The sequence below is a fragment of the Hylobates moloch genome, unplaced genomic scaffold, assembly GCF_009828535.3.
Source record: "Hylobates moloch isolate HMO894 unplaced genomic scaffold, HMol_V3 SCAFFOLD_1, whole genome shotgun sequence".
NCBI classification, from domain to species: Eukaryota; Metazoa; Chordata; class Mammalia; order Primates; family Hylobatidae; genus Hylobates; species Hylobates moloch.
In genome coordinates, this window is record NW_026652276.1 from 84,522,945 (window position 1) to 84,535,021 (window position 12,077).

The window sequence follows — 12,077 nt, forward strand, 5'->3', positions numbered from 1 at the left end:
ACTTTGGAAAACCATTGGCCAGGACCATGATGTTTTCACCTGAGCTTCCTCCTTCTATCAAGAATGTTGAGCTATGGAAACTTCAAACCTCTGCATTCCCCCTTTCTGTTTCCCATTGAATATGCCCTGACTTTCAAATGTTTAGTAAGCACCCTGGACCCAGGAATCGAACTTGTATTGATTTGTCTATCCAAGATTAACAAGTTTGGGACTTTGGAACTGGCTCTGTGACTAATGAATAAACTCTCTAAGTATTATTTTTCTTACCTGCAAATTAAGAAGATGAATTATTATTTGATCTATTAGATTCCTTCTAGTTCAGACATTTAGTAAGTTAATGATTGTCACTTACTACGTGATGCGTTGATGAAATTACAAATGGACTTGGGCTGTCTTTCACACACACCCACGTCATTCAACCGCTACTGGAGAGGAAGAATTTTCAAAGAAGGAATCACAATAGTCAATCCCCTGCCTGCCTAGTAAGGCCCGTTTCTAATTGGTAACCTTGGCATGACACATATTTCAGGTCTTTTTCCCAGACAGGACAGCAAGATCAGTCTATTGCTGTTTTCATTTCTTACTCTGAAGTTTTACTGCTTATTTATGGTAGTGTCACATTTTTAAGAAACTTACTTTTTTGTCCTCCATTTACTATACAAAAAATAGTTATAGTCTAAAAGTCCAGCAAATGTTGGTAAGAAAAAATTGGCCAAAATCAGTGGATATTCAGCTTCCTTCTAATATAGATATTCTGTAATGGTTTATTGAATGCACAAGTGAATAATTGACTGGATTCTCCCATTTGAGCAGGTTTCAGGCACTCTTGGCCCAGAGAGGAGATCAATTTAGGTGCCTCATTGGTGTTGCATAATTTTCCCTTCTTTGCCCCACGTTTTCATCAATGATCGTCCACACTGTAGGACAATCAATGGATGATGCCTATTCTCTATGGTAGGAGTCACTTACAACTCCGTTCCTTAGAATTGCCACCCTGTGCAGGAGATTCTTCCCCTGTCCCCTGGCATGCCTGCCTGTGCCTCTTATGAGGGTTGCACTGCCCAGAAATGTGATGGCTTCAGAGTTATTGCTTCAAAATACAGCCCTGTGCAGAGAGACAAACATGGGAAGGCAAATTGGATGCCTATGCACCTACGCCCTCATCAGTGTGTGCTCAGCTGAGTCCAAGGGGGAAATGGTCTGCATGTTCCCTAAAACGGCAAATCATTCCCCTTTCACTTCGTCTTAGGACACTGTGTGCTTCCATAACTGTTCACATTTTATAAATGCAGGAGAGTAGTTCACAAGAGCTCAGTAGAAATGCATTAGCAGCTTTTCAGCGAGCTTATCATGGTATTAAACAGCAGCACTTTAGCAGCCCTGAAAATTAGCCTCTGTGTACTAAAAGCTCAACATTCCCAAAGCTGGGTAAGGGACAGAAGAAGGAAAATTGCTGTGGCGGGGGGTGAGGGGTGTTAACCAGTTACAAAGTAAAGAGAAAGGAGGGGTGCTTTGAGTATTTTCCCCCTAATTTGAATACCTAAGTGGTAACTAACAAACAAAAATGATGCTGCACGCTGTGTTCTGCCCTGGGGGCTTTTTCCAGTAATGAACTCATACCTGGACACCTAGTTTGATTGTGTAAGAATGCGAAGCAGGCGGGAAAAAGAACTCCTACATGTAAAAGTTCCCACTTTTTCTCTGGCCTGCAATGACTAGCTGAAATGCAACCATGGATACTTACACTGATGGCGAGCACAGGCCCGGTTTTGTACATACAGTATCTGTCTGTCCCAGCACAGATGTCTTTTATGTCTTCTTCAGCTTCCTCCAACCCGAGCTCCTTGTGCATAAACAGTGCAAATGCTTTCATTCTGTTGGGGCTCCCACCGACACAGACAAACTGTTAATAAAAATAAACAAGGGCCTGCCATAGTACTGGGATAAGAACCATGGGTCAGTTTCAACTCTAATGTTTTTATTTTACTTTTTATTTAATTAAGAGCATATGTAGATGTCATGGTTTATGTTCCATGAATTAGCTAATTTGCATCATCAACCTGTAAATAAGGCAACAGATGCAAAGTTTTATGCACTAAATTAGTGAAGAAAATCACAAAATCAAAATAAATGTTGATATTATTCAAGGAGGTGTTTCCTGGTGTTTTTGTTTATAGTGAACACCAACCAGCATCTTACATTGACATAGCCTTTTGTTGAGCACTACCATGGCATGTGCCTAGGATGTAAGTTCTGAGGCCACAGCACGTAAATGATGTAAGAGCAAAAGGAGAACTCCCAGTTTTAGGTATGTTTTCTGATTCCCCATCCCCATCATAAATTTGTATTGTGAAATGGATTATGTGAACTTAAAATTTTAAAGGAATCATGTCAAGACTTTTAAATTTCTTATTCAGAAGAAATTCTCATGGAACAATCCTTATTATTGTAAATGTGGGGTCTCCCTGTGGCATTTCATCAATTCCAGTGATTTATTTTTGTTTTTGTTTTATTCACGTTTTAGCTTCTCTGAAATTAGGATAGGTGTTGCAATCAAGGGTGTCTGACAGAAGATGGTAATACAACTGTCTGGCAGTTACTCATACAGCAGTCTGTTTAGGGGTACACTAGCCCCAGGGACCAGGAATGGGAGAGGTGGATGCCAGGGAGAGGAGCAGAGAAGCACTAGGGGTCAGCAACAAGAGGGTGAGCAGTAGCAGACTCTCACACCCAGGAGGAAGCACAGGCCACAGCAACGTGGCAAGAGGCAAGTCCTCCTGGATTCTGAAGTAAGTGGTGAGGAAAATGCAAAGAGAGAGAAGACAACATAGTGGAGGGTCTGCGCTTCGAGGTTAGGTAAACCTGGCTTTGAACTCCAACCCCATCAGTGAGAAACCTGCTCAGTGTCACACAAATAATCTGTGTGCCTCAGAACGTCTCCAAAATAGGAAAAACACAGTACCTCTCAGAGAGTTTTGAAAGAAGAACGTGAGATTGCATATGGCAAAGGACATTGCACAAGTCCAGACACGTTCTCAGTGATGTGAAAATGGTAACCATTATTTTTTATATCATGTAGCAATTTTCTATTCCTGCTTCTGAGCTTGCTTACTTTTCCTATATTGCAGCATTTAGTACAAATGAAGCTGGTTTGAGTCCTCTAGTGAGGAAAAGGCAGTGGGTGGTATCTGGCTGATGTGGGCAGCATTGGACAGAGGATTGGGACGGCTGACAAGGTCCATTACAGGGATAAAGAATATCTGTCTAACGAAATACCTAACTGAGGTTATAGAATAGGCGGCCCCATTCACAAATGATTTACTCTAACTGTTGGGTGGTCTGATTACATGATGCATCCTGTTTCCATTTAGCAATAATTCCTGAGCTACACTCTTTCTCAATTAGGGGTGTAATTAACCCTGTATCCAGGCCCTCTGCTTCTCTTCTACCCTTAATATTGTCTTTTCTCTGCCTTCTTATGAGTTTCTCTGATGAAGCCTTAAGCTAGTAATGAACTGCAATAGAAGTCAGCCATAAAGACTGGTAGCAAAGAGGTTAAGACCATGGTTTCAGGTGAGTTTTAAACTTGTTATTGATAATTCATAGAATTTTCTTCTTTGTTGGTATGGATAGTTAAGACTTGGCTCACGATCTAAGTCCAAGGAAATTTTTTTAACACAGTACAGTAGTTTGAAAATAACCTTATTGTGTGGTGCCAGTGAATGTAAATTACAACTATTCAGATTGACCATAAAACCAAAACAGATGTTAGAATAGCTTGTGGTTTGAATTCTCCTTTGAACTGTACATATTGCTATAATCAACAGGAATTTCTGAATATTTCTGGAGACATAAAGATCATATGCACAGACAGAAGCAGCTTGGTTCTTAAAGCCTTCCTTACTTCTAAACCAGACTCACTAAACACCACCTCTGGACACAATTTTCGGTCTGGCTGCTTTAATGAGAAGTAAAATATGGCTGAAGACCACCAACCAACATTGACCTGAAGTAACACTTACTGTGTTTATGTCTCAAACAAAATGATCAATTGTTCTGGTTTTATCAAAGAAGTTAGAAACACACTGGGAAGGAGTCAGAGACATTACAAAAATATGTTAAGGATTTTGCCTAATGACTGCCAGAAAAAAACTCAGCTTTAGATATCCCTGGTATCTTAAAAGTCTTAACTATGCCATGTTGTATTAATCTGGTCTATTGCATTTTATGCATTTTCTGTGTTAACAAGGGAATATAAATACATTCAAAATGCATTGCATATTACTACAATTTCTAGTGAGAGATTAGAGGATACCAGTTAGTGATTTTATAAAAGACATATTTGGATGTTGATATTGAATAGATAACTTCTTTTTTTTTTTAAGAGCTCAATTTACTTATTTTTATTTTGTTGCTTGTGTTTTGGTATCTTACATAAAAAATCATTTCCTAATCCAAGGTCACAAAGATTTATGTCTATGTTCTCTTCTAACATTTTATAGAATAAAGCCTTACATTTAGGTCTTTCATCCATTTTGAGTTAATTTTTGAATATGGTGTGAGATAGGCATCTAACTTTATTCTTTTGCATGTGGATATCTAGTTGTCCCAGCACCATTTGAAGAGACAATTCTTTTCACAATAAATTGTCTTAGCATGCTTGTTGAAAATCAGTTGTACATAAAGGTGAGAGTTTATTTCTGGTCTCTCGGTTCTGTTCTAGTGATCTTTATGTCTATCCATATGTTAGTACCACACTGTCTTTATTATTTTAGCTTTCTAATAAGTTTTGAAGTTGGGAAGTGCGAGTCCTCCAACTTTTTTCTCCTTTGTAAAAACTATTTTGGCTATCCTGCATTCCAGGCATTTTAATGTGCATTTTATTAGAAGCTTGTCAAGTTCTGCAAAATAGGCAACTGAAATTTTAATGGGGATGGCATTGAATCTGTAGATTATTTTTGGTAGTATAGTTATCTTAACAATATTAAATCTTGCAATCCATAAGCATAGGGTGTCTTCCCATTTATTTAGAGCTTTCGAAATTTCTTTCAATAATGCTTGTTGTTTTCAGAGTATAAGTTTGCACTTCTTTTGTTTATTTGATTCCTGTATATTCCTGTAAGGTCTGTATGTCCCACTTCAAGTTGTACAACATTGATTAAAAGTAGATTTTTAAACATTAAATATGTTTACTCTAATCCTTAGAGCAACCACTAAAACAAATAAGCAGAGAAACAAAACTGAAACAAAACAAAGAGATATAGTCAAAATATAACAGATAAACAAAAATGAAATATTTTAAAAATGTTCAACTATCCCAAAAGAAAGCTGGAAAGAGGAACAAAGAAATGGAAAACAGAGGTTAATACACAGAAATCAAATACAAAATGGTAAACCTAAATCCAAACGTATCAATAATTACATTAAATGTAAAGTGTCTAAGCACCCAATAAGACACAGAGATTTTCAGAATGAGTAAACAAACATGATCCAATTATATGCTGTCTATAATGATAATGATACAGGCAGATTAAAAGTAAAAGAATGGAAAAATATAGACCATGCAAGCTTTAATCTAATGCTGGAATGACTATATTAATATCAAAATAGGCTTCAGAGCAAAGAAAATTACCAGGGACAAAGAGGGATATTCCATAACCATAAGAATCAGTTTACCAAGAAGACATAATATTCAAATGTATAAAAACTAAAAACAGAGCTTAAAAAATAAAACAAAAACTGTCAGAAATAAAGTATTAATAAACTCACAAGCATAGTTTGAGACTTCACCTCTCTCAGTAATGCATAGAACTAATGGAAAGGGAATCGTCAAGACTTAAACGTAAGACCTAAAACCATAAAAACCCTAGAAGAAAACCTAAGCAATACCATTCATGACATGAGCATGGGTGAATATTTCATGACTAAAATACCAAAAGCAATGGCAACAAAAGCAAAAATTGACAAATGGGATCTAATTAAACTAAAGAGCTTCTGCACAGCAAAAGAAACTACAATCAGAGTGAACAGGCAACCTACAGAATGGGAGAAAATTTTTGCAATCTACTCATCTGACAAAGGGCTAATATCCAGAATCTACAAAGAGCTCAAACAAATTTACAAGAAAAAAACAACCCCATCAACAAGTGGGCAAAGGATATGAACAGACACTTCTCAAAAGAAGACATTTATGCAGCCAACAGACACGTGAAAAAATGTTCATCATCACTGGCCATCAGAGAAATGCAAATCAAAACCACAATGAGATACCATCTCACACCAGTTAGAATGGCCATCATTAAAAAGTCAGGAAACAACAGGTGCTGGAGAGGATGTGGAGAAATAGGAACACTTTTACACTGTTGGTGGGACTGTAAACTAGTTCAACCATTGTGGAAGACAGTGTGGCAATTCCTCAAGGATCTAGAACTAGAAATACCATTTGACCCAGCCATCCCATTACTGGGTATATAGCCAAAGGATTATAAATCATGCTGCTATAAAGACACATGTACATGTATGTTCCTTGTAGCACTACTCACAATAGCAAAGACCTGGAACCAACCCAAATGTCTATCAATGATAGACTGGATTAAGAAAATGTGGCCCATATACACCATGGAATACTATGCAGCCATAAAAAAGGATGAGTTCATGTCCTTTGTAGGGACATGGATGAAGCTGGAAACCATCATTCTCAGCAAACTATCGCAAGGAGAAAAAACTAAACACCACATGTTCTCACTCATAGGTGGGAATTGAACAATGAGAACACTTGGACACAGGAAGGGAACATCACACACCGGGGCCTGTCATGGGGTGGGGGAAGGGGGGAGGGATAGCATTAGGAGATATACCTAATGTAAATGACGAGTTAATGGGTGCAGCACACCAACATGGCACAGGTATACCTATGTAACAAACCTACAGGTTGTGCACATGTACCCTAGAACTTATGGTAAAAAATTTTTCTTCTTTTCCAACATTAGCCTTTAATTCTATAAATTTCTTCTCCTCACTCTACCCACATTCTGTAGATATAATATGTTGTATTTTCATTTTTCAGTTCAGAATATTTCCTGCCTTCCCCAGAAATGTATATCCTGTTTTGTTTGGGTGGAGAATTTTATAAATGTCCATTAAATTTGAATAGATAACTTCTAAGGATCTTCCACCATATGTATTAATTGTCTGAATCTTTCTAGTGAGTATGGCAGAGATTGATTAGCTGTTCACCTAAACAGTTTGCTCTTCTTTCTGGGCACCCAGCTAAACTTAACATCTCAGCCTCCTTTCCAGTTAAACAAGGTCATTTGTCTGAGTTCCAGTGACTAGAATTTGAGCAGAAGTCCTAGCCCATAGAAATCTCCCATCCTACAAGGAGGATGTATTGGTGACCCTACATATTGTCGCTCTCATCTTCTGGACAGGTGTTGACACACTGGGAAACAGCAATTTATGCCTTGAAGGAAACAGAGTAACAATTATGGAAGGAGCCTGGATCCTCGAATCACCAGTTATAGGGAAACCATCCATCAACCAAGAACTCCCACTTTGTACCTAATGTGAGTGAGAAGTAAACTGAAATTGTATTTAGCTACTGAGATTTTGCAGTAGCAAGTAGCAAAAATTTTTAAATATGGTAAGAATATGAAGGAAATGGGAGTGATTGCTGAAGTTTCAGCTTTATACACCCAGAGTTCTCCTTTCTTTGAAGATAATGGTATTAATAATGATTATCATCTCTGTGAAGACAAGCCTGAGTTTTCAGGTACTGATGAATTATGTCTTCTTTTCTTAGCCAGGACTGCTGCCCTGGGATTTAAGGGACTCAAGAAATTGAATGTAGGATGTTCTCATTCAAAGAGGAGAACATGGCTGGAGGAAGGCAAGTTTCTGAGGAAACTATCTATGAGAATAAATCAGACTTTACATGCTGCCTTGAAAAAATTCTACTTCAGATTAAATGGCCAGTTCTGAACATTTGGAGCTAGGTTACCTGCTCCTCAATTTACAAACACACACAAACACACACGTTTTTGCCTCCTATTCATCAAAATGGCTCAATCAGTAGAGTTGCTGTTTGATGGGATAAAACATGTTTGAAACAGAGCATGTCATTTTATCCAAAAGATAATTTACTGAAGGTTCACAACCAGGTGGGTGGTGAATGTATAAGGTTGGATAGTGGTTATGACAGACAGTGTGTGGGAATAAGTGCTGAACAAAATCTGGACAGGCAGACACGTGAAGGTCTGGTTCCTGGGATTATAACCGAGATGAGACAACTATGTGTGTGTGTGTGTGTGTGTGTGTGTGTGTGTCTGTGTGTGTGCGTGAGAGAGAGAGATACATACATGTGAGTCCTCTTATTTTTATCTCTAAAATAAAGCTTTCCATCCCAATAATTTCCCAGAAACTAATACTTAGAGTACTAAAAAGTACTAAAACATAGTGCTTTTGTTTTTTTTGTTTTTGTTTTTGTGTTATTTTGTTTTGTTAGAACAGAGAAAGAGCCATTTTTTTTTATTGGAGAAACCTAAGGTTTAATCTCAGCTGTCTGACTTACCAGCTGTGTTGTGCCTATTGCAGACAAATGTATATTATATATGTGTTATAACACTATGTATATATTTGAGCCTAGGTTTTCTCATCTGTAAAGTGGAGATAATAACTACTTTAGTTGCTGTGGGGACTGAATGTACCATTTGCATGTGCCACACAGAGTCTGATATATAGAAAGTGCTCCATAAATGGCAGAGGAGAGACAGACACCCAAGATATGTAGATAGCAAATCCCTTTCTGTCTCAAATACATATCTCAAGTCTTTTAAATGTATTAACCAGCTACGTGCCTTAGTTCATTAATTGTGAAAAGTCTTTCAATTAATCAGAGTCATCCCTAGACAAGGATCCTGGGATATTATTGTGAGGCATGAACCTCAAATCTAACATTTGAATTCTAGTACAATCTGGTTATTGAGTATTAAAGACCGCCTTGATCAATGACTCTTGGAGCATAAGTAAACCAAAACAGCAGCAGGGGAAGAGGTTACATTGAGAATACGAAGCGCAAGATAGAGGGAGGCCACACAAAGGCAAGGAGCACAGCCTGGAGAGGAGTGAAGAAAGTGTGGGTCACCTCACTGCCAGGACACCCACCCACACCCTCACACCTGCCTTCCTAGGAGAGAGGGAGCAGGAGAAGGCCACTCAGCACCTACTAATCATAGGCATCATGGATCTATTTCATTTTCCCATCTTTTTTTCTTTCCTTACTTTCTTGTTCCCTTCCTTTTCCTCTGCCTCCAACCTCTTCCTTCTCCTCCTTTTTAACCTCCCCCTCTTCTTCCTCCCCTTTTCTCACCTGCCTCTTGAACCACTGGGTAAGTGAAAGAGCCAGGATTAAATAATTATGGACCATCCTGAGTTACTGTGACTCAAAGGGTCCTCCTAGTGCAATGAGCAAGAACCCTAGAAGAAAAATTAGTAGAGAAAACTCAGTCATTTTCCCTGAAATTAGAAATGTTTTTACCTTTACATCTCCAAACATTGCTGGTAGGTTGTGTGTTTTTGTTCCCAAATCCAAGTGATAGAGAATGTCTTCATCCATCGAATCCAAGTAAGGATTTTTAACATGAACAAACCTTTTTCTGGGAAAAAAAAAAAATTACACAAAGGAGATATAAAAGAATTTTGAGAGAAAGCTCACAAGAAAGTAAGTCTGAACATAAACCTTCCTTTAGGGTTAAATTATTTGTTGAGAAGCAATGTAGTGTAACAATAATTATGGCTAATATTTGCTCACACTATGTGCCAAGCATAGCACTGAGCATGAAAATGGCATGAAAACTGCATATAACAAATGCATTAACTCATTTGTCCCATAACTGCTCTGTTAGCTGGGCAAGATTAATAATTTAGTTTACAAAGAAGCCAAGGCTTACAGAAGTTGAGAAACTTGTGCAAGATTAACAACCAGTAAATTATATAAACAGCCATTTCTATTCAGTTCTGACTGTAATGGTCATCTAATTTCTTTGCATGGGAGGCTGTGGAATATAAACTACTGGGCTCTGGATTCAGATTGCCTGGGTTCCAGTACAAGTTCAACCATATATATCCTAATTGTGCAACCTTGAGTAAGTTATTTGTATTTTATTTTATCTTCTCAAAGTGTAGCATGCATAAGAATCAGCCAGGCACTTCATGGACTCTTCTTCTGGAAATTCCGATTCAGTGAGTTGATGATGTGTGTCCGAATTTGCATTTCTAGCAATCTCCTCATTGGTCCGGATGTTGATGGTCTGTGGACAACAGTTTGAATAGCTCTGCCATTGAGGACTCCACCAACCATGCTGAATACACCACTTTCTTTCCACCCCAGTGGCCATGGCCCTGGCTTAAACCCCCATCACGGCAGTGCTAGCTAGAACACCAATCCTTCCTCCCTTTTCTTTGTAAAATACCACGAAATTCAAGACAGTGAGCTGATGACAGCTATAAGAATGACCTTAATTCAATCTAGTTCATATTTATGAAGCATATCATTTGTAGCTTTTGGTTATTTGGGTAGTAATCATATGCCACTAGAGTTATTAGTGATAAAAGGTATCTACCCCCACACCACAGTAGGTCGAGACGTCTTTGCCAAGAACTGTCTGGGACTTCTTTGTTCTTCGTTCCTCCCATTTCTCTCCACATGCCTGCCCTCTTCTCTTCTCTTCCATTCTCTTCTCTTCTTTTCTCTTTTCTTTCAGAGTTTCGCTCTGTCACCCAGGCTGGAGTGCAGTGGCCCAATCTCAGCTCACTGCAACCTCCGCCTCCCGGTTCAAGCGATTCTCCTGCCTCAGCCTCCTGAGTATCCAGGATTACAGGTGTCTGCCACCATACCCAGCTAATTTTTGTATTTTTAGTAGAGATGGGGTTTCACCATGTTGGCCAGGATGGTCTCAAACCTCTGACCTCAAGCGATCCACCCACCTTAGCCTCCCAAAGTGCTGGGATTACAGGTGTGAGCCACCATGCCTAGCCTTTCCACATGGCTTTCATTCCATACACTTCAAAACATTTTACCAAGCCTTGCGTCTTTCTATATCTTTATTGATTCTCACTTTGGTTGTGCATTAAAATTACCAGGAAGCTTTAAAACAACAACAACAACAAAAAAAACACTGGTGACCAGGCACTAATTAATTTAGATGCTCTGTATTTTAAATCTAAAGATTTTAAGTATTTTAAAAATCTTCTCAAATGATCTTTGGTGCAGCCAAAGTTGAGAACCCCTGCTTCAGGCCTTTGTCCTTCAAACATCCTTCCCCCTTTCTTCCACTTTTCACCTATCAAAATTCCAATTTTCCTTTATGGTCCAATTCAAATATTACCTCTTCCATGAAGGCTTTTCTAAGCATCTTCTCTCCTTGGTCAGTATTAATTTTTTTCTCACTGTGTTCCCAAAGCATTTGTTTCATGCTAATGCTGGTAGATAGCATTTCACTTGTAATATAGTTAAGTTTCCATCCCTCTAGAAAGACTGCGAATCCCCTGATGCAAGCTATCTCAAATATCCTTGAATTCCTAAGTTTTAACAAATTCTATTGTTGAATTAAATTTAACTGTTCAGAAAGTGGAACAAAATACTATTAATTTCCTTCTCAGAAACATCTAGAGTAATAGATTTTTAATTAGTTACTGGGTCATATATACCTAGTTTCAAAAATAAAGTATTCCATGGTGTTAGTACACATTACTACTACAGAACAAGCTTCAAAATCTCAAAGCAAAAGGACATTTCCTTTCTTCTCTTGTGAGCCAAGAATTTATCCCTAGTCCCTTGTTATACAGTGTGTGGTCAGTGAACCAGCAGCATCAGCAACACCTGGGGAGCTTGTTAGGAATGCGAAATCTTAGATTCCACCCCATACCTGCTGAATCAAAATCTGCATTTTAACAAACTGTGGGATTCACATGCACATTAAAGTTTGACAAACACTGCCATCAACTTTTTCTTCCAAATTCTATTACACTTTCTGTTTCACTCTGCCAAGACTACTTTCACAACCTGGAAATATTCCTTT

The 12,077-nt window shown here is 38.3% G+C and overlaps 1 protein-coding gene and 1 long non-coding RNA gene across 2 annotated transcripts in view; one reads left to right on the plus strand and one right to left on the minus strand.

Moving 5' to 3' along the window:
* The window catches only part of LOC131383949 (uncharacterized), a 47,273-nt gene extending 39,720 nt beyond the window's left edge, over positions 1-7,553 (plus strand). Inside the window, exon 4 of the long non-coding RNA XR_009214363.1 lies at positions 7,431-7,553. This is a non-coding gene — a long non-coding RNA (uncharacterized LOC131383949). The remainder of the gene's footprint in view (positions 1-7,430) is intronic.
* UPP2 (uridine phosphorylase 2) overlaps positions 1-12,077 on the minus strand; it is a 143,185-nt gene that overhangs the window by 22,232 nt on the left and 108,876 nt on the right. The window contains exons 4-5 of the mRNA XM_032755658.2: positions 9,536-9,653; positions 1,717-1,903 (exon numbers count right to left, since the gene is read on the minus strand). Of these exons, the coding sequence (XP_032611549.1) occupies positions 1,717-1,903; positions 9,536-9,653 (305 nt within the window). The remainder of the gene's footprint in view (positions 1-1,716; positions 1,904-9,535; positions 9,654-12,077) is intronic.